The sequence below is a fragment of the Mustela erminea genome, chromosome 3 (genome assembly GCF_009829155.1).
Source record: "Mustela erminea isolate mMusErm1 chromosome 3, mMusErm1.Pri, whole genome shotgun sequence".
Taxonomy (NCBI): Eukaryota; Metazoa; Chordata; class Mammalia; order Carnivora; family Mustelidae; genus Mustela; species Mustela erminea.
Genome location: NC_045616.1, coordinates 93,403,096 through 93,424,540, shown reverse-complemented (window position 1 = coordinate 93,424,540; position 21,445 = coordinate 93,403,096). Strand labels below are relative to the sequence as shown.

The following is a 21,445-nucleotide window of genomic DNA, read 5'->3' as shown; positions in this document are numbered from 1 at the left end:
ATTAGTTGGATATCCACAATTAGAAACGTTTTCTTCATTTCACTGTCTGTATTTTTGCTTGTCCTGTGTTTAGAACTAAAGGCAGGGCAGCAGTAGACAAATCTTGTCTTTTCCATATCCCCCCCCTTTTTAAAAAAAGATTTTATTTATTTATTTGTTAGGGGGAGAGAGAGAGCACGCGAGCGAGCACGAGCACAGGCAGACAAAGTGGTAGGCAGAGGCAGAGGGAGAAGCAGGCTCCCCGCTGAGCAAGGAGCCTTATGTGGGACTTGATCCCAGGACACTGGGATCATGACCTGAGCCAAAGGCAGCCGCTTAACCAACTGAGTCACCCAGGTATCCCATTCCATATCCCTTTTAAGATGAAAGCCTGACTTTATGGTTTTATGCTGGTAGGACAATGGCATCCTTAGGAACTGTTGAAATTTGGGTGGATTTATTAGCTTTGCAGTGGAATCTCCTGTTCTGCAGTTGTTAATATCTTAGTTCCTTGGTCTTTTTTGTCTTTGTATTGGTGTATTCATTGGCAAAGCAGGGGCTGTTAGGTGACTTTTTTACCCTGCAGTCTGTTGTCAGGTAGATTTCCTTTGTTCTTGGTTATCTAGTAAAGTAGAACTGACATTTGTTAGGAAGAATTTGGATTATGGTTGTGTGCTATATTCTGGAGACGCAAAGAATAAAAAGGTGCTACTTTTCGTAAGAGCTCATATTTAATGCAGGCTTTGTGTTTCTTAGATGCGTTTCTTTCTTTCCCTAACTATTATATTTTTAACCTAGTGCCCTAACTTTGATTCTCAGTTATGCTCAGTATAGAAGTGAAACTCATGTACAATGGCAGAATGCCCAAGTGGGTTTTCCAGCATTTGAGATCAAGTCAAAAGGTGATGTATTAAGTCATGTGTTAGGGGTCCTCATGACTATACTGAATTTCAGTGACTTTTTGGGGAGAATTTGTAGAACTCAACATATTGCTATACCTATGGCTAAGATTTATTACGGTGAGAAGATACAAAGCAGAATCAACAAAGGGAAAGGTACAGGGGCAGTTTCTGGAGGAAACCAGGCACAAACTTCTAAAAATCCCCTTCCAGGAGAGTCGTACTGGATGCACTTAATTCTTCTAGTAATACCTGACAAGTTCTGCCTGAGCCTAGGAGTCCAGGGTTTCTAACTGGAGGTCAGTCATTTAGGTACCTTGTGCCTAACCCATACCAAAATTCTAGACTTCCAGAAGGAAAGTAGCTATGTAGCACAAATTATGTTGTACAAAAGTTTAAGTGTAGTAAGCCTCTCTTGTCTTTTAGGGGAAAATTTTCTTTCTGTTTAGTGACCTGTTTATCATTTAAGTTCCTCAGTGCTGGAAAAGAGCTAACCTTTTCATCAGGCCTCTCTAAGGATAGCTGCCTCTGTCCTCTATGTAAACTCTGCTACACATTGACTACCCTAGCTCTTGGCTGTTATGGTATGTCTCATTGCTATACAAATAGAGCTGGGGGGTGTTTTGCTTTATTTATGAATTGATCATTGTTAAAACATAAATTTCTTTTTTTGCAAAGGTAATAGTAGCCCCAGTGTTCACAAATAAAATGCATGCATGGGAAGCTTCAGCACCCTCTGCTTACCTAGAAGGAAGTTTTTTCTTCCCAGATGTTACTAATTTTATTACTTGGTTACACATCTTTCCAGACATTTTTGTGTATCCAAGTAAATATGATATATATACTTTTTTAGTTTCATTTCTCTTTTGATCAGTTTTAGACACTTTATCTTTTATATCTTAGTGGTAAAGAAGGGCTTTGTTCTTTCCAGTGGCTGCAGAGTATTCCAGTTGATGCATGTACTGAAATCTCTTTAGTCTTCTTTTTTTTTTTTTTTAAGATTTATTTATTTGTCAGAGACACAGCGAGAGAGGGAGCACAAGCAGAGGGAGAGGGAGAAGCAGGCTTCCCGCTGAGCAGGGAAGCCTGATGGCGGGGTTCAATCCCAGAACCCTGGGATCATGACCTGAGCCGAAGGCAGATGCTTATGACTGAGCCACCCAGGCGCCCCTCTTTAGCCTATTTTTGTTGGACCTGCGGTTGCTTCTTCTTCTTCTTCTTTTTTTTTAATTTACATATTTTATTTTATTTTTTTAAAGATTTATTTGAGAGCGCGTAATGTGAGTGGGAGGAGGAGCAGAGGGGAGAGAATCCCGCTGTGGGGGGGGCAGACTCCCTGAGTACAGAGCCCAGCATGGGGCTTGAGCACACAAATGTGAGTTCATGACCTGAGCTGAAATAAAGAGTTGTAAGGTAAACTGAGCCACCAAACTGCGCCGCTCCTTTTTTTTTTTTTTTAATTGTAAAGAATTAAAGAAAAAATTGCTGTTGCTTTGAATAAACTTTAACAGGTAAGATTTTGCTTTTATGTGATAGTTTATAGGACTTAGTGGTTAAATTCCTAGTAGTACAATGCTAGGACAAAGGGTATGTGTATTTGTGATTCTTGTTACAAGATTTTGTTTGTTTATTTGTCAAAGAGAGAGCACTGGAGTACAGGCAGGGGGAGTGGCAGGCAGAGGGAGAAGCAAGCTCCCCATTGACCAAGGAGCCCAGTGCGGGACTCAGTCCCAGAAACCTGGGATCATAACCTGACCTGAGCTGAAAGCAGAGGCTTTACCAACTGAGCTGCCCAGGCATCCAATGTATTTGTAATTTTAACCACAGTTGTTTAATTGCGCTTTAAAGAATTTGTACTCATGCTTCTTCCTGCAGTGTATAAGAGGACTTGTTGGATAACAGCCTCACCAGCACAGCTTATTGGGGTGTTAGCTAATTCTCTAATAGGTGAATAATGCTATGAAAGTATGTCATTTTAATGTTTCATTTTTTAGGTGAAGTTGAAAACATTTTAAAATTTAAGAGCCCTTCTGCATTTCTTTCCTGTAAAACATTCCTTTTTGCTCATTTTGAGTTTATAGGTCTACCTTTTGATTGGTGGTTCTTCATATATATTAGAGAGATTAGCTCTATCATTTTATGTTACGAGTTCCAAGTATTTATCCCATTTTTTTTTAAGATTTTTATGAGTCAAATATATTAATCTTTATGAAAAACTGTTTATATTTGACATACAGTGTAACATTAGTTTCAGGGTACATCCTAGTGATTTGACAAGTTTATACATTATACTGTGTTCACCACAGCGTAGTTACCATCTGTCTTGTTACATTGCTGTTCAAATATATTAATCTTTTCTCCTCTTCTTTTTCTTCTGTATTTTGTGTTACGTTTACAGAATTTCTTCCTATTCTGATGGTAAAGACTTCTTTTCCTTCTGGTACTCATCTTTTTTTAAACTGTTAAGTCTTTGATTTGAAATGTATTTTGGTATGAGGTGTGCAGTAGGGATGGTACCTAATTTTTTCTCTATGTGGTTATCCATTTGTTCCAGCACTACTTATTGGATATTCTGACTTTTCCCTACTGGTTTGAAATACTTCCTTGAACACATAGGGAATAAATTGCTCTAGATATTTGAGGGTGTTTCTAGATTTTACTGTTTTGGCAGGTGTATTTTAAATGAAGACTCCCTAATAAAAGAAACTTTCAAATCTTTTTGTAGGTTCCTTGTTTCTATACTGATGCAGAAAGACGATCAGTGATGGATGCAACACAAATTGCTGGCCTTAATTGCTTGCGATTAATGAATGAAACAACTGCAGGTAATGGACTGTTAGCATCTGTGACTTGGTGAATGTTGAAGTTTCTGCCATCTTAAAAACCCTGGGGTTTCTTGTTTTCTTTTTTGTTTGCAGCACTTACACTTATGTGCCATAGTATTTTTGGATACTGTGTCACACATAAAGAATTTATCTGACCAATGCTTTTTTTTTTATCCACATAGCACTTACTTTAGTACTTAATCACATCCTCCTTTGGAAAGTAACACAGTTATTGCGTGTTCACAGTGTGTCAGTTTATAGATCGGCCTTTTCTCTAGCCCTGTATAAACATTTGAAAAATTTTAAAAAGATTTTATTTATTTATGTGTGAGAGAGAATGAGCATGAGAAGTGGGAGGGTCAGAGGGAGAAGCAGACTCCGGGAGCCTCATATGGGACTCGATCCCAGGACTCCAGGATTATGACCTGAGCCAAAAGCAGTTGCTTAACCAAAGGAGCCACCCAGGCGGTCCTCTCTAGCCCTTTATTTTTTATTTTTTTAAGATTTTATTTATTTATTTGACAGAGAGAGAGATCATAAGTAGGCAGAGACTCAGGCAGAGAGAGAGATAGGGAGGGGAGGAAGCAGGCAACCTGCTGAACAGAGAGTTCGATGCGAAACTCATCCCAGGACCCTGAGATCATGACCCGAGCCGAAGGCAGAGGCTTACCCCACTGAGCCACCCAGGCACCCACCAGCCCTTTAATGGACTGTAACTTGTAAAGCAACATCTCAGGGAGAGATACATGGGAATGTTGAGATGGTGCAAGTGTATTAAGAAAGAAATCCTGGCAAAGTATGTTTGGAAAAGTAGGGGAAGTAGTTGGGAAAAATTGCCAAAGTCTTTGGAATGAGAAATTAGAAACTGGAATGAGAAATTGGAAAGGTTACGGAGGTCTCAGTGAATGTCAACATTTAATTCTTTGAAGTAACTGCTCCTCATGAATACATTATGCAAAGCATATGAAGAATTTGATTCTTTGTAAAACAGCACAGTGATGCAGTCCTATTCATTGTGTAAGTTTTTTTTTTTAACTTAAAGTGAATTTTTAATGTACTATTTAAATGATAATGTTACATTGAATTTAATTTGTTTCTTACGTAGTTGCTCTTGCCTATGGAATCTATAAGCAAGATCTTCCTGCCCTAGAAGAGAAACCAAGAAATGTAGTTTTTGTAGACATGGGGCATTCTTCTTACCAAGTTTCTGTATGTGCGTTTAATAAAGGAAAACTTAAAGTAAGTATTTCTGGAAAACTTTATTATTTATTTATTTATTTAAAAAAAGATTTTATTTATTTATTTGACAGACAGAGATCACAAGTAGGCAGAGTGGCAGGCAGAGAGAGAGGGGGGGAGGAGGCAGGCTCCCTGCCAAGCAGAGAGCCCGATATGGGGCTCGATCCCAGGACCCTGGGATCATGACCTGAGCCGAAGGCAGAGGCTTTAACCCACTGAGCCACCCAGGCGCCCCTCTGGAAAACTTTATTACAAGTGTATGGTAATGAGGAATTTATGGGAGATAGTTGAAAAAATAACTTAAAAAATTATGTTTCATTAATGGAAACTAGGCATGAGCCATCTAAACTAGAACCAGGTATGTAGAAGTAGGCTAGAAGCTGTAATTTTCAAGAGTTGGCATGGTGTGAAGCAAAGAACATAGACCTTGAAGAAAAAATCTTGAGATTTCTGATTCTTATTTTTCTAATCTATGATTTTTAGAAAATAATGTTTACCCTACAGGCTTATTAGGATTCTTTAATAGGTACTCCCTTTGTGTATTTTTTAAATACTGAGTATTAAAGACAAAAGTATTGTTTTCTTGATCTTAAGGTTTTGAGTGTTCTGGGAAAAGAGTGTGGGGACTACAGCTTGAATGCCCAAAAAGAAACCATCTGAGAGTGACATTCTAGATTTTTGGAAATCTTAGAGCTCTGGAGAAAACACTTTGACACAGAGAAGTCTAGCAGTGTTTAAGGCAAGGAGGGCTGAAGAGTTAACATGGTCACATTTGAATTTGCTGGTATATGCCAACTCCATAATCGGATATAAAATTAGTTCTTTTGCTGATTTTATCTAGAATTTGCTTAAGAACCAGTGAGTTTTTGAGTGTTTGCTTCAGTTACTAGGGGTGGGGATCCAGGTTTCTTTGTGCAAAGGCCTCAGTTGTCTCTCCTTCAAATTTGGGGATTGGTAAGGAGGGTCTATCTGTCTCACAATAAGTATTCGTTAGGTTTGGAGGCCATTTTGAGACCCTATTTATTACAGTCCTTTTATTTTGAAAACTAGACTTGGTTTCACTTTATATCTGATTTATTTTGTTTCTAGGATTTTTTTTCTTCTTTTTTCAATAAAAAGAAAATGAATCTTTGAGATGGTTGGAACTAGCAGGTTCATGATTTTTACAGGTGTAAATACTTAAACATTTATCACTAATCACTTTATTTCTAAAGTCCATTGTATGCTTTCACTTTTTTTTTTTTTTGGGGGGGGGGGTGGGGGAGATCATGCACAAGCAGGGGGAACCAGAGCCAGAGAGGGAGAAGCTCAACAGGGAGCCTCATGTGGAGCTCGATCCCAGAATCCTGGGATCGCAACTGGAGCCAAGGGCAGGCACTTAACTGAGCTATCCAGTATCCCTCACCTTTTTAAACAGAAACTACTGGTCATAATTAGCTTTGGCTTTGGGTCAGAATGATGTGTATTTGTGATTATTTGCCTTCCCCCACCCCCAACAAAATTGTCCTTAATTATCTCCTGTCATTTGTCAGTTTTGCAATTATAATTAAAATTTAATTATAAAAATACTCATTATGAAAACACCCCAAACTTGAAGGACATTTTTGTGGTAAAGCATTCACAATATTAGTACTATGAAGAGGATGCTGTATTTCATTTTAGTTTTTTGAAACAAATTAGGCTGTAATCAGTTCTGTGTCCTGGTTTTTTCTTTACTTAGTATATTAAAATTTCCCCATGATATTTAATATCTTTGAAGAGATTTTTTATTTAATTTTTTCATAAGAATGTAATCATTTTATTTAGCCTACCTTCTATTGAATTGGATTAGATCTAGTTTGTGTCTGATCTCAGGATTTTTGGGTAATGGATAATCAGAGCTAATGAGACTTTTACAGGTTGCTGTGAATTAAGCTTCTAGCATGTTTCCTGGTAGTAAACTGCATCGAGGTAGGGCTTTGGTATTATTCATAGGTTTGTGACAGCAATAAGACCAGAGCTGTGTAATGACATGTTAGTGCATTTGCCTTGGGTATTTAATTTTAGCTTCTAGTCAGATAGGTGTAGTAGTAAGGGCTTGGATTTTGGAATTGAGGGGATTGGGTTTTGAATTGCACTTCTGCCACTTACTAGTTTTGTGACCTGCAGATTATCTGATCTATTTGGGCCTATAGCATCAACTGTAAATTGGGGATTATGGTGTCTCTTTTCAAAGTGTTAAAAATGACAGGTGGAACATTTCCTTGTTTCAGCTTGAACGTGTCCGCTCATAATTTATTAGTTAAATATATGTTAAATTGGTTTATTTTTGAATTAATAATCATCTTTTTCCCTAAGGTTCTGGCCACTGCATTTGACACAACACTGGGAGGCAGAAAATTTGATGAGGTGTTAGTAAATCACTTCTGTGAAGAATTTGGGAAGAAATACAAGCTGGACATAAAGTCCAAAATTCGTGCATTATTACGACTGTCTCAGGAGTGTGAGAAACTCAAGAAATTGATGAGTGCAAATGCTTCAGACCTCCCTTTAAGCATCGAATGTTTTATGAATGATGTTGATGTATCTGGGACTATGAATAGGTAACTAGACCAGTATTTTGGTGTTAAACTGAACTGTGATTTTTCTGCACTTCTATCAGCTTTTATTTAGTTAAACATTAAAATGATAATGGTTGCTATAAGGTAACTTCTGTAGGTAAAAATTAGAGACCATTCAGGATCCTGCTTTTTTTTAAAATTTATTTTTATTTCTTTTCAGTGTTCCAGAATTCATTGTTTATGCACCACACCCAGTGCTCCATACAATATGTGCCCTCCTTATTACCCACCACCAGGCTTACCCCCATCCCCCTCCCCTCCAAAACCCTCAGTTTGTTTCTCAGAGTCCACAGTCTCTCATGGTTGGTCTCCCCCTCTGATTTCCTCCAACTCACTTCTCCTCTCTACCCCCGCCATGTCCTCTGTATTACTCCTTAAGTTTCACAAATAAGTGAAACCATATGATAATTGACTCTCCCTGCTTGACTTATTTCACTTAGCATAATCTCTTCCAGTCCCATCCATGTTGATACAAAAGTTGGGTATTCAGGATCCTGCTTTTTACGTAAAGTTGGGTTTGATTATTCTAATAATATGGACTAATCTTTTCTGATTATTCCAGTAAGTTGACAGGTACATGGATTATGTGTGAGTTAGTGGTTTTAAAAAAATCAAGGCGAGGTGCTTTAATGCTGAATAGTATTGGATTTGATTCAGTTGTTGATTCAGAAATTGGTGTTCTTGGGTAGTTCAGGGTCACTTGTGGGCAATAGCTCTTTTTGTACAGTGCTGCAAGAATTCTGGGTAATTGACATTTCATCCTATCCTGTCCTCAAACACCCAGAATGTTACTCTTGACTCTTGGGGTTGTTTGCATGATGAGAGTGGTAAGTTCTTTAGGATGTGAACTCTACTGGTAGAAATTTAGGTACAATTGATGGCTTGCTTGGGAGTATGGCCTCAGTTACCCTAAAAAAATTGAGATGAAATTGGAATTTTTTTTTAAAGATTTTATTTATTTATTTGACAGAGATCACAAGTAGGCAGAGAGGCAGGCAGAGAGAGAGGAAGGGAAGCAGGCTCCCTGCTGAGCAGAGAGCCGGACGCGGGGCTCGATCCCAGGACCCTGAGACCATGACCTGAGCCGAAGGCAGAGGCTTAACTCACTGAGCCACCCAGGCGCCCCTGAAATTGGAATTATATTAATGTGCCTAGTAACCACATTTGTAGTCCCCTTTCCTCTGTACTTGAAAGTGAGGGTTTTCATTTTTATTAAACAACAGTTGTGTGTATATGTGTTAGGGAGACTGGGGTTTAGGAGAGTACCATCGTATTTCTCAGAAATTGTCGGTGGAATGTTTTGTGATAATCAGAGCCAAGTAGGCATTTCTAAGTAGTTTATACTTTTTTTTTTTTTTTTAAGATTTTATTTATTTATCAGAGAGAGCGAGCACAGGCAGACACATTGGCAGGCAGAGGCAGAGGGAGAAGCAGGCTCCCTGCCGAGCAAGGAGCCCGATGTGGGACTTGATCCTAGGACGCTGGGATCATGACCTGAGCTGAAGGCAGCTGCTTAACCAACTGAGCCACTCAGGCGTCCCTAAGTAGTTTATACTTTTTAAAAACTTGAAATAACCTCTATGCTGTTATCTTTTTACCGGTTGTACTTTGTGTACATTGATTGTAAAACTGTCATATCATGTGCTCTAGTTCATAGTCTTCATATAGTCTGTAATGCTTACCAGCAGTCTTTTCTTTTTTTTAACTAATGAAACCGGATTATTTCTGACATTGTAGCCTTTTTTTCTAATTAATTTTTTTGAGGCAAAATTTACATTTTTTATTTTTATGATTGTTATTTTTGAGGATGTTTTGTTTTTACTAAGAGCATGAGCAAGGGAGAGGGAGAAGCAGAGACCTGAGCCTCCACATACCATTTTATTTTTTTATTTTTTTATTTTTTAATTTTTTTTTTTAAAGATTTTATTTATTTATTTGACAGACAGAGATCACAAGTAGGCAGAGAGGCAGGCAGAGAGAGAGAGAGAGAGGGAAGCAGGCTCCCTGCGGAGCAGAGAGCCCGATGCTGGGCTCGATCCCAGGACTCTGAGATCATGACCCGAGCCGAAGGCAGCAGCCCAACCCACTGAGCCACCCAGGCGCCCCCCACATACCATTTTAAAGTGAAAAACTGGGATGCCTGGGTGGCTGAGTTGGTTAAGCGTCTGTCTTCAGCTCAGGTTGTGATCCCAGGGTCCTTGGATCTAGTCCTGCATCATCCTGCATTGGGCTCTCTGCTCAGCGGGGACCTACTTCTCCCTCTGCCTACTGCTCCCCCTGCTTGTGTGCCCTTTCTCTCGCTCTGTCTCTGACAAATAAATAAATTCTTTAAAAAAAAAAAGTCTGGCATTAAATAAAAACAAACCCCAAATTGGCATTTTTAATACATTTATGTTGTTGTGCAGTGACCACCTCTATCTAGTGACAAAACGTTTTCATCACTCCAAAGTAAAACCTCATAACCATTAAGCAGTTCCCTTGCTTCTTGTACTGGGCAACCACTATTTTTTTTCTTAATCTCTATGGATTTACCTATTCCAGATATTTCATATAAATGGTATTATAACTGTTCTGCTTTGTTTGTTTCTGACCTCTTTCACTTAAACATTATGTTTCCTAGCTTCATTCACATTGTAGCATGTGTTGGTACTTTTTTGCTTTTTATGACAAAAAATAATCTGTATGGAAAACTCACTTTTTTTTTTTTAAATTTCTTGCATCAACTGATGGACCTTTGGGTTGTTTTCTACCTTTTGGCCTTGAGTATTGCTTCTGTGACTAGTCATGAATAAGTATTTGTTTGACTCTTTTGTTTTCAGTTCTCTTTGGAATAAATGTAGGAGTGGAATTGCTTAGTCATAACACTAATTCTGTGTTTAGTTTTTTAAGGAATTGCCAATTTATTTTCCTCAGCATTTGGACCATTTTACATTCTGATCAACAGTGTATAAGGCTTTTAGTCTCACCACATCTTTCCTGAGGCCTGTTATTTACTACTGCTTTATATTAATGTATTTTCATCATTTTGATTGTTGGAATGAGCAATAGATTTAAAAAAAAAAAATGGAACATGTTAACCGTGTAACGTTCTCACATGTTGATGACCATTTCCACATAAATACCTGGTTGGATAGAAATGACCTTAGCTTGTATTTTTCCCTTGATTATCTTGTTTATTTCTTTGAAGGTTTTTTTTTTTTTAAAAGATTTTATTTATTTGTCAGAGAGAGAGCACAAGCAGGCAGAGTGGCAGGCAGAGGCAGAGAGAGAAGCAGGCTCCCTGCTGAGCAAGGAGCCTGATGTGGGACTCGATCCTAGGACCCTGGGACCAGGACCCTGGGACTATGCCCGAGCCAAAGGCAGCAGCTTAACTGACTAAGCCACCCAGGAGTCCCTAAAGTGGTTTTTTTTTTTTTTTTTTTTTAAAAATATTTATTTATTTGACACACACAGAGAGAGATCCTAAGTAGGCAGAGAGGCAGGCAGAGAGAGAAGAAGCAGACTCCCTGCCGAGCAGAGAGCCGGATGGGGGGCTCGATCCCAGGACCCTGAGATCATGACCCAAGCCGAAGGCAGAGGCTTAACCCACTGAGCCACCCAGGCACCCCGCTAAAGTTTTTTTTAAAGTAAACTCTGTACCCACTGTGATGCTCAAACTTAAAACCCTGAGATCAAGAGTCACATGCTTTCATGACTGAGCCAGCCAGGGTGCCCCTTTACTCGATTATCTTAAATGGAGTAATATTCTTTTGGCATATAGCATTCCTGTTTAATTGTGACAGTGTACTTTTCAGTTATTTGTCATTTGTTCTTTTTGCTAGCTGCCCCCATTTTTTCTCTTTTTTCTTCTCTGGAAAGTCTAATTTACCAGGATAAATTGGGTTTTGTTGCTGGTTGTTACTGATCTTTTTTCCCCAGGAATGCAGTGTGTGTTTTCAGTATGTAGTTTCACAGCTATTTAAAAACCAAGGAAGTTTTCTTGAATTACATTGTTCAGTATTTGTTCTGTTCTTGTACTTTGATTTTATTCTTTCAACGCTCTTATGTAAGTATGTTGGATCTCTTTTGCTTGTGGTCTGTATTTGCCATTCTCTTTCCATTCATCCCTTTATGCCACTATTTGGGCAATTTGTCCTTGTGTTATTTCTAGGTTATTTTTCATGTCTGACATTTGTTCTTTTATTTCTAATTCTTAGTTTTTCTAATTCTTTTAGCTCTTTCATTTTCTTTTTTTTTTTTAAAGATTTTATTTATTTATTTGACAGAGAGAAATCACAAGTAGATGGAGAGGCAGGCAGAGAGAGAGAGAGGGAAGCAGGCTCCCTGCTGAGCAGAGAGCCCGATGCGGGCCTCGATCCCAGGACCCTGAGATCATGACCTGAGCCGAAGGCAGAGGCTTAACCCACTGAGCCACCCAGGCGCCCCATCATTTTCTTTTTTTTTTTTTTTTTTAAAGATTTTATTTATTTATTTGACAGACAGAGATCACAAGTAGGCACAGAGGCAGGCAGAGAGAGAGAGAGAGGAGGAAGCAGGGTTCCTGCCGAGCAGAGAGCCTGATGCGGGGCTCGATCCCAGGACCCTGGGATCATGACCTAAGCTGAAGGCAGACACTTAACTGGCTGAGCCACCCAGGCGCCCCAGCTCTTTCAATTTCTTTATCATTTTTTTGTTGAGATGTAATTCATATACCATAAAACATGTAAAACTTCAAGAATTCAGTGCTTTCAGTATACTCACAAGGTTGTACAACAAGGACCATGATCTAATTTTGATACGTGTTCATCAGGCCAAAGAGAAACCTCGTATACCCATTAGCAGTCATCTCCATTCCTCCCACACTAACCATAAGCAATTCCTAATTTTCCTGTCTTAGTGGATTTGCATAGTTAGTCTCATATTTTTTTATTTTATTTTATTTTATTTTATTTATTTAAGATTTTATTTTGAGAGAGAGAGAGAGAGGACAGGTTAGGGAAGGGACAAAGTAAGAGGGAGAAGCAGATTCCCTGTTGAGAAGGAAGCCCAATGTGGGGCTCTATCCCAGGACCCTAGGGGTCATGACTAGAGTCCTTAGGCAGATGCTTAACCAACTGAGCCACCCAGGCACCCGTGGTGGTTTTGTTTGGTTTGGTTTTTTAAAGTAAACTACCATCCCCCCAAGTGGGGCTCAACCTTATGACCTCAAGAACAAGAGTAATATGCTCTACTGACTTGAGTCAGCTAGTCCCCTGTCTAGTCTCATTTTTATGTAAAATCTATAATATTGCTGAACCATTTTTTTAAAAAGTTTTGTTTAGGGGCGCCTGGGTGGCTCAGTGGGTTAAGCCTCTGCCTTCGGCTCAGGTCATGATCTCGGGGTCCTGGGATCGAGTCCCGCATCGGGTTCTCTGCTCAGCAGGGAGCCTGTTTCCTCTTCTCTCTCTCTCGGCCTGCCTCTCTGCCTACTTGTGATCTCTCTCTGTCAGATAAATAAATAAAATCTTTAAAAAAAAAAAAGTTTTACTTATGAGAGGGAGTGTGTCAGAGAGTGTCATTGTGGAGAGAGGCAGAGGGAGGAAGAGAAAATCTTCAGGCAGACTACTTATAGAGTGGAGCTAATGCGGATCTCAATCTCATGACCCTGAGATCATGACCTGCACTAAAACTAAGAGTTTTTTTTTTTTTTTTAAAGATTTTATTTATTTATTTGACAGAAATCACAAGTAGATGGAGAGGCAGGAGAGAGAGAGAGAGGGAAGCAGGCTCTCTGCCGAGCAGAGAGCCCGATGCCGGACCCGATCCCAGGACCCTGAGATCATGACCTGAGCCGAAGGCAGCGGCTTAAACCACTGAGCCACCCAGGCGCCCTAAAACTAAGAGTTTGATGGTCAACTGATGAGCCACCTACGCAGCCTGCCCTCCCTCCCTTATGTTTTTTATTATTCCTGAAATTTTAGACTGGAAGTATGATTTAAGAGTTTTTCGGAATTCACTGCTCCATAGTGCCCTCTTTTGTTTTTACGAAATGTTTTTAAAATGTCTTCTTAACCTTATGTTTTTCTTTATTCTGTCTTCTTTTGTCTCCACTGTTCTCTTTGTTTCGGATTTTATCAGTAGTTCTTCCTCACTGTGGCCTTTTTTCTTGAAAGAAACTTTTTTTTTTTTTAAGATTTTATTTATTTATCAGAGAGAGATGGAGAGAGAGCGAGCACAACAGACAGAATGGCGGGCAGAGGCTGAGGGAGAAGCAGGCTCCCTGCTGAGCAAGGAGCCCGATGTGGGACTCTATCCCAGGACGCTGGGATCATGACCTGAGCCGAAGGCAGCTGCTTAACCAACTGAGCCACCCAGGCGTCCCAGAAGCTTTTTTTTTTTTTTTTTTTTTTTAAAAGATTTTATTTATTTGACACAGATGGGGAGAGACAGGGGGAGTGGGAGAGGGAGAAGCAGGCTTCCTGCTGAGCAGGGAGCCTGATGCCCCTGGATTGTGACTTGAGCTGAAGCCAAATGCTTAACCACTGAGCCACCTAGGTACCCCTGAAGGATTTAACTTGGTTACTGTAGAGCATTTACTGGTTCCTATTCCGCATGGTTCTTCTTCTTTTTTTTTTTTTTAAAGATTTTTTTATTTATTTGACAGAAATCATAAGCAGACGGAGAGGCAGGCAGAGAGAGAGAGGGAAGCAGGCTCCCTGCTGAGCAGAGAGCCCGATGCGGGACTCGATCCCAGGACCCTGAGATCATGACCTGAGCCGAAGGCAGTGGCTTAACCCATTGAGCCACCCAGGCACCCCCGTATGGTTCTTAATGTACCACATTGAGGACCTTTTTTATATTCTCTTACTCTCTTGTTCTAGAGTATGCCAGCCCCTCCTTGACTTTACCTGCTGTTTTCAAATTGGCCTTCTGACTTTTGGTTTATTTTTTCAGGTCTATTATATTTTCAGGTCCATTATATGTCCTGTTGTTTTCCTCTTGCTTTCTTTTGCACAGATACAGATACTTTGAAGGAATTGTATAATTATTGATGGTTTTTCTTTACCCATTTGTATTTTGAGGTTTGTGGCGAGTGTTGTGTTAACCTGTTTTTGTTGTGTTGATTGGGTTTTGGTTTTGCTATTCTAGTTGCTGTGTATTTATTTGACAGGACATGAAGAGATTAAAAAACTGTACTGTTTGTATCCAGAATACACAGAGGTGATTACAAATGAATAATAAAATGACAGTCCAATTAAAAAATGGGCAAAGAACCTGAATAAATATTTCTCCAAAGTACATACAGAAATGGGCAGTTAAGGGTATGAGAAAGATGGTGAACATCATTAGCCCATTGGGGAAATGCAAATCAAAACCACAGTGGGACAACAGTTCACACCCACCAGGATTGCTGTTATCAAAAGCCTTGAAGAGGCTCTGGAGAAGTACTTAAACACTGCTGGTGGAGGTCAAAATGGTGCAGCCGTTTTGAAAACAGTTTAGCAGTTGCTTAAAATAGGTTAGAGGTAGAGTTACCATATAATTCTACAGTTCCATTCTTTGGTATACATTCAGAGTAATAAAACACATGCACACAAAAATTTCATGCATGAATGGTCATAGCAACACTACTCCTAATAGCCAGAAAATGGAAGCAGTACAATGGAATATTGTTTGGCAATTTAAAAAATGTGATACAGATGTATGCCATAACATGGATGAACCTTCACAACTTTATGTCAGGTGAAAGAAACCAGTTGGAAGGGACTATATTTTTTATCATTCTGCTACATGGACTGTCCAGCATGAGTGGGTGCCTAGGGCTGAGGGGTAGGTGAGGGGGTCTGGGGAATAATGGTTAATGGTGACAGAAGTGTTATGAAATTGTGATGATGGTTGCACAGCTCTGAATATACTAAAAGCCATATAATTATACATTTTAAATAGTTGAATTTTATAGTTGTGGGAATTAGTTTTCTAAACAAATTTTAAAAAAGAAAAAGGCTCTACTATTGCTGTTGCCATCTGTTAAGACTCCTCTCTACAGGATTCTTTGCATTTTTTTATGATGGAGATTTTTAAATGTGCAACAAAACAAAAACTTTTATAGTGAACATCCCTATCCTGCCTTTTGGGTTCTTCTACTTAAAATATTAACTGTACCTATTTAACTATCCATCCTTCTATCTATCCACCAATTTTACTTTTTGATGCACCTCAACTAAATTGCAGATATCTATCTATTTACGTTTCCCCATGTACTAAAGTATGTATATTAATCAGAATTCACTGTTTCATAGTTCTTGTTTTATTTTTATATAAGGACAGACTCAGGTTTGAAATGTTCTTTTGCCTGGTTTTGACAACGGACCAGTACCCTTCTCAGGAGACAGTCCATCATCTCCAGAAATGTTTCCCCAGGCCTTCATCTCCAGGGACAGCTGCCGAGGGGACTTTTCATTTTAAGGGGTCGGAGATAAAAATTGCCTGTTCGAGGACTTCTTAGAAATGCAAACATCCAGTGTGTAGTCTTGTGTAAGGCTTGGTTTGCTCAGCATAAAATTTGAGATTCATTGAGTAGTTTTATTTATGATTTGTTCCTTCTTGTGTATTGCTGACTATTGTGCCATTGAGGGTTGGTTTTCTCCTCTTGATGGCACTAGCTTTTTCCAGTTTTTTTGTTATTAGGAAAAAAACTCATTGTAAACTCTAATCAACATGTAAGAGTTTTAGCTGTTTACATCTTCACCAGTATTGCTATAGGTGGTCTTAAATTTTTACCATTCTTTTTTTTTTTTTTTAAAGATTTTATTTACGTACTTGGCAGACGGAGATCATAGGTAGGCGGAGAGGCAGAGAAGGGCGGGAAGCAGGCTTCCTCCTGAGCAGAAAGCCTGATGCTGGCTGGATCCCAGGACTCTATGATCATGACCTGAGCTGAAGGCAGAGGCATAACCCACTGAGCCACCTAAGCGCCTGAAATTTTTGCCATTCATGTGTGTAAATTTATTTTGTACCTCAGAGATAGAATTAATAAAAATCACACTTCTTTTTTTTTTTTTTTTAAAGATTTTATTTATTTATTTGACAGAGATCACAAGTAGGCAGAGAGGCAGGCAGAGAGAGGAAGGGGGAAGCAGGCTGCCTGCCGAGCAGAGAGCCCGATGTGGGGCTCGATCCCAGGATCCTGGGATCATGACCTGAGCCAAAGACAGAGGCTTTAACCCACTGAGCCACCCAGGGACCCCTAAAAATCACACTTCTAAAGTGTCTGATCAGTGGTTTTTAATATAGTCACAAAATTGGGCAACCATCCCCACAACCCAATTATAGAATATATTCATCATCATAAAAAAAAACCCTGAATGAGTTATTGAGGTATAAAAAGACTTGGAGGAACCCTAAGTGCATAATTAATTGAAGCAGAAGAAGCCAGTTTGAAAAGATTATATACTATTTGATTTCACCTATATGATCTTCTGGAAAAGGCAGAACTACGGAGGCTGTGAAACATCAGTGATCTGCAGGGGTTCCGGGAAAGTGAGGGATAAATAGGTGGAGCACAGAATTTTAGGGCAGTGTAACTATTCCATGTGATACTATCAAGCTGGATACTTACTATACATGTGTCAAAACCTATAGACCACTTTTAATACTGTCATGTGTTAGTGTTGGCTCATCACTTGTTAGAAATGTGATCACAGCCATGTAAGATGTTAGTAGGGGAACTGGGGCAAGAGGACGAGTGAAGGGTATGGTATTTGAGAATTCTCTGTCCTTTCTGTTTATTTCTCTGTAAACCTAAAACTGATCTTTAAAAAAAAAAAGTGTGTTAAAAAAAAAAAAGGAAAAAAAGAAATTGTACCCACCAGCATCTTTAGTCATCTGTTCTTCCAGCCCTAGGAACCATTAATCTACTTTCTGTCTGGGGATTTACCTATTCTGAACATTTCATGTAAATGGAGTCATACGATATGTATTCTTTTTTGATTGGCTTCTTTCACCTTCCATAATTTTTTGAAGTTTTATCCATGTTTTAACGACTATGAGCCTCTTACTGTATTCCTTTTTATTCCTGAATGTTACTTTATGGAAATTAGTTCTTTTTCCACTTTTTTGGCTGTTGTGAATAATGCTGCCGTATGAAGAACACTTATGTGCAAGTTTTTGTGTGGATATATGTTTCCATTTCTTTTGGTTATATACCTAGAATGAAATTGCTGGGTCATATGGTAACATTGTTTAACATTTCGAAGAACTGCAAATTCTTTTCCAAAATGGCCACACCATTGTATATTCTTACCAGGAATGTATGAGGGATTCATGTTCTCTGCATTCTTGCCAATACTTGTTAAAACCTGCCTTTTTGATTATAGCCATTTATTCTCCCACATAAGAGTGGAATGTGATTTTAAACCTCTTGCCCTTTTCTTCATAGGGGCAAATTTCTGGAGATGTGCGATGATCTCTTAGCTAGAGTGGAGCCACCACTTCGTAGTGTTTTGGAACAAGCCAGTAAGTATTACTGTGACTCAATTGTTTGTATAATCACGGCTCTTTGGAAAATGTTACTTTTTTTTTTTTTTAAATTTACACAGGTTTTCATTATATAGATCACTTACTTCATTGCTGTATTAAGCTTCTATGTGTATCTTTCCTCTGGATCACCGCCCCCCCTGCCCCACCTCTTTTGATAATGGTGTCCCGGGAAATCTAATAGTTTTCCCGAGAAAGCTAATTCAGGGGCGCCTGGGTGGCTAGTGGGTTAAAGCCTCTGCCTTTGGCTCAGGTCATGGTCCCGGGGTCCTGGGATCAAGCCGCACATCCGGCTCTCTGCTCCGTGGAGAGCCTGCCCCCCCGCCGCTGCCTCTCTGCCTACTTGTGATCTCTGTCAAATAAATAAATAAAATTCTTCTTCTTCTTCTTTTTTTTTTTTTTTTAAAGATTTTACTTATTTGAGAGATAGTGAGAGAGAGCATGAGCGAGAAGGTCAGAGAGAGAAGCAGACTCCCCGTGGAGCTGGGAGCCCAAAGCGGGACTCGATCCCGGGACTCCAGGATCATGACCTGAGCCGAAGGCAGTCCAACCAACTGAGCCACCCAGGCGTCCCAAATAAATAAAATCTTTAAAAAGAAAAAAAAAATTTCACCCATTAAAAAAAAAAAAAAGCTAATTCAGACTCAGATGGGTATAAACATCGCATTTATTTTATAGTGGGAAAAATCGTCCTTTGCATTGCTGCTTGTGGTAGTTGTACAGGGTTTTCTGTCTGAATATTTTGCTGACTGAGAAATACAGCCACAAGAGGATGTCACCACATAGCTATTTTAAAAGGATGTTTTAATTTTATCTCTAGCTAAAAGTAGACATTTGATTTAGTAATGTATCACTAATTTTCCTAAAACCTTCAGCATACTTTAACTTGGAGTCCACTGTTGTGTTGGTTGCTAAGTATATCAGTGTTGACATGTACTGTCATCTTGACAAAGGTCAGTTCTTAAATCAGAGTGATTATGTTAAACTGGCATTTTTTTTTTCCATACTGGGATAGCCCATTTCTTTAAAGAGCCCTTCAACATATCGTCACTGTTTGTTACATAAAATGAGACCAGGAAATCAGGCGGTGTTGGGAATATTCTATGAGTGAGTGAAGAGCTTTGGTGTGCACCTTACTTCTTTAAGGTGGAGGCTGTACCTGTGTTAATAATCTACTATGCCTGTGTTCTGGATGAAGTGCTCATGTGGCTAGGTGTGCTTTGAATACGTTTTTCTTTCTTTCTTTCCCTTTCTTTCTTTTTTCCTTCCTTCCTTCCTTCCTTTTTATGTCAGAGGTAACTCAGTATTTCAAGGCCCTCTTATTTTCCCTGTGGCTAACTTAAGTATTGATGTTTTAACAATTTTTTGCATGGAACTGTTTCAGAGATTACAGGGTCTCTGTGCTGTAGGGCATTTAGTATTCATACCTCTGTCCTCTTGAGTTCATGAGAAGTTCTAGTATTGTGCCACACTGCCCCTCTTTCTTGGTGTATCAGAACATACCTATTTTCAGATGCTGCAACTGTGTGTGTCTGTATGTCTGTGTGTATGTGTATGGTGGTGATGAGGGGGTGAAGGAATGGCTGGGTTTTGTTATAGATTTGTAAGTTACTTTGTTGTGTTAAGATGTTACATTGCTCTCTTATTTTGTTGTAAAATACTGATTTAAAAGTTGTTTTCATCTCAATGTCAATTCTTTAAAAATAGAGTTAAAGAAAGAAGATATTTATGCAGTGGAGATAGTTGGTGGCGCGACACGAATTCCTGCAGTAAAAGAGAAGATCAGCAAATTTTTTGGTAAAGAACTTAGTACGACACTAAATGCTGATGAAGCTGTCACTCGAGGCTGTGCGTTGCAGGTGAGCTTTCTCTCATAGGGAGCCATCCATTTATAGGTCATTGTGCCTAGATGGGATTGCTTTTTCTGTATCCAGCTAGTAATCTGAGGTTAGCTTATTAGCCTGATCTCTGGGTGTAAGATTTTGAAATTTTAGTTTTATAATGGATATCAAAGATGGTGTTAAATGGAATTGTACTCTGTAACATGTAGTAACCTGAATTAATTTAGTAGAAACATAGGTAGGCCTGAAATATTACTAGTATTTGGCACATTATCTGTTGTCTGTATATGAAGTAGCATTATACATCAGTTAAGTAAAGGTTTGGATTAATGGAAAAATGGTAAGTAATGGCTAGATAATTAATTTGACAAATGATAGAAGTTTTTAAAACCACTTACACATCATTAAATTATTAATGTGAACGCCTAAAAACCGTTGATGGTGGTTTTTTGAAGTCATTTATTTATAGGCCTCATCATAACATAATGTCTGTGCTTCTCATATGGAATTTTTAAAAATTATTATTCTAGTGTGCAATCTTATCGCCTGCTTTCAAAGTCAGAGAATTTTCTATAACTGATGTAGTACCGTATCCAATATCTCTGAGATGGAATTCTCCAGCTGAAGAAGGGTCAAGGTAATAACATTTATTATTTTTATACTTAAAGTTAACTTAGTGTTAAGTATGAGTAAAATATTGCCTTCCATTTCAACTTTTGCAGATTTGTAGCATTTCATTACAGTGCATGAAGGAAAAGTGATGCCTTAATCTTGAGAATAAATTTTGTGTCCTTACTTAGTTTTATTATAATTGATCCTGCTGAAGTAATTAGTGCCTTTTACGTACTTACTTACGTACTTCCTTTTCTTAAAACTGATTTCATATATCTATCTATGGATATATATGTAAGTCCCCTCATCCCCCCTTTTGGAACCTTTTATATCCCAGAAATGATGACAAGATGAGAGAGCATGAGCCATGCAGTAATTACAGATGTAGAGTAAATTGGTGTAAGTTTTCAGGAATATCTTAAATTTGTGTGTTTTTGTCTTTTTCCTCCCATCTAGTGATTGTGAAGTCTTTTCAAAAAATCATTCTGCTCCTTTCTCTAAAGTACTCACATTTTATAGAAAGGAACCTTTTACTCTTGAGGCCTATTATAGTTCCCCACAGGATTTGCCCTATCCAGATCCTGCTATAGGTAAGTAGAATTTGAAACTTTAAAAAACGAAAATTTATGTACTTAGAATTGGGAGAGAGCAAGTATTCTGAAATTTGGTATTGAAAATCCCACAAAAAAAATCTCTTGTAGGTTGTGACCAGTTCACTACTAGCAGGATGGTTACTGTTTAATTTGATCTCTATTGTGTGGGCAATATTTCTTGGTTAATGCATATAGTGGGTATACCTTGTACATAATGTGATAATACGTAGATACCGAAAAGGAGTTAAACTCAATGTTGACCCTAACACAGAATTAAATGATGGACGCAGAAAATTGTTAGAAAATTGTTATGTCGGTACCCTAGGATATGGAACCATGTTGGCTAGAGTCTTTATAGACCCT

The 21,445-nt window shown here is 38.8% G+C and overlaps 1 protein-coding gene across 1 annotated transcript in view; it reads left to right on the top strand.

Annotated features, from left to right (window-relative positions):
• HSPA4 (heat shock protein family A (Hsp70) member 4) overlaps positions 1–21,445 on the top strand; it is a 52,799-nt gene that overhangs the window by 16,609 nt on the left and 14,745 nt on the right. The window contains exons 5-11 of the mRNA XM_032336729.1: positions 3,604–3,703; positions 4,809–4,942; positions 7,280–7,524; positions 17,939–18,015; positions 19,744–19,895; positions 20,408–20,514; positions 20,946–21,079. Of these exons, the coding sequence (XP_032192620.1) occupies positions 3,604–3,703; positions 4,809–4,942; positions 7,280–7,524; positions 17,939–18,015; positions 19,744–19,895; positions 20,408–20,514; positions 20,946–21,079 (949 nt within the window). The remainder of the gene's footprint in view (positions 1–3,603; positions 3,704–4,808; positions 4,943–7,279; positions 7,525–17,938; positions 18,016–19,743; positions 19,896–20,407; positions 20,515–20,945; positions 21,080–21,445) is intronic.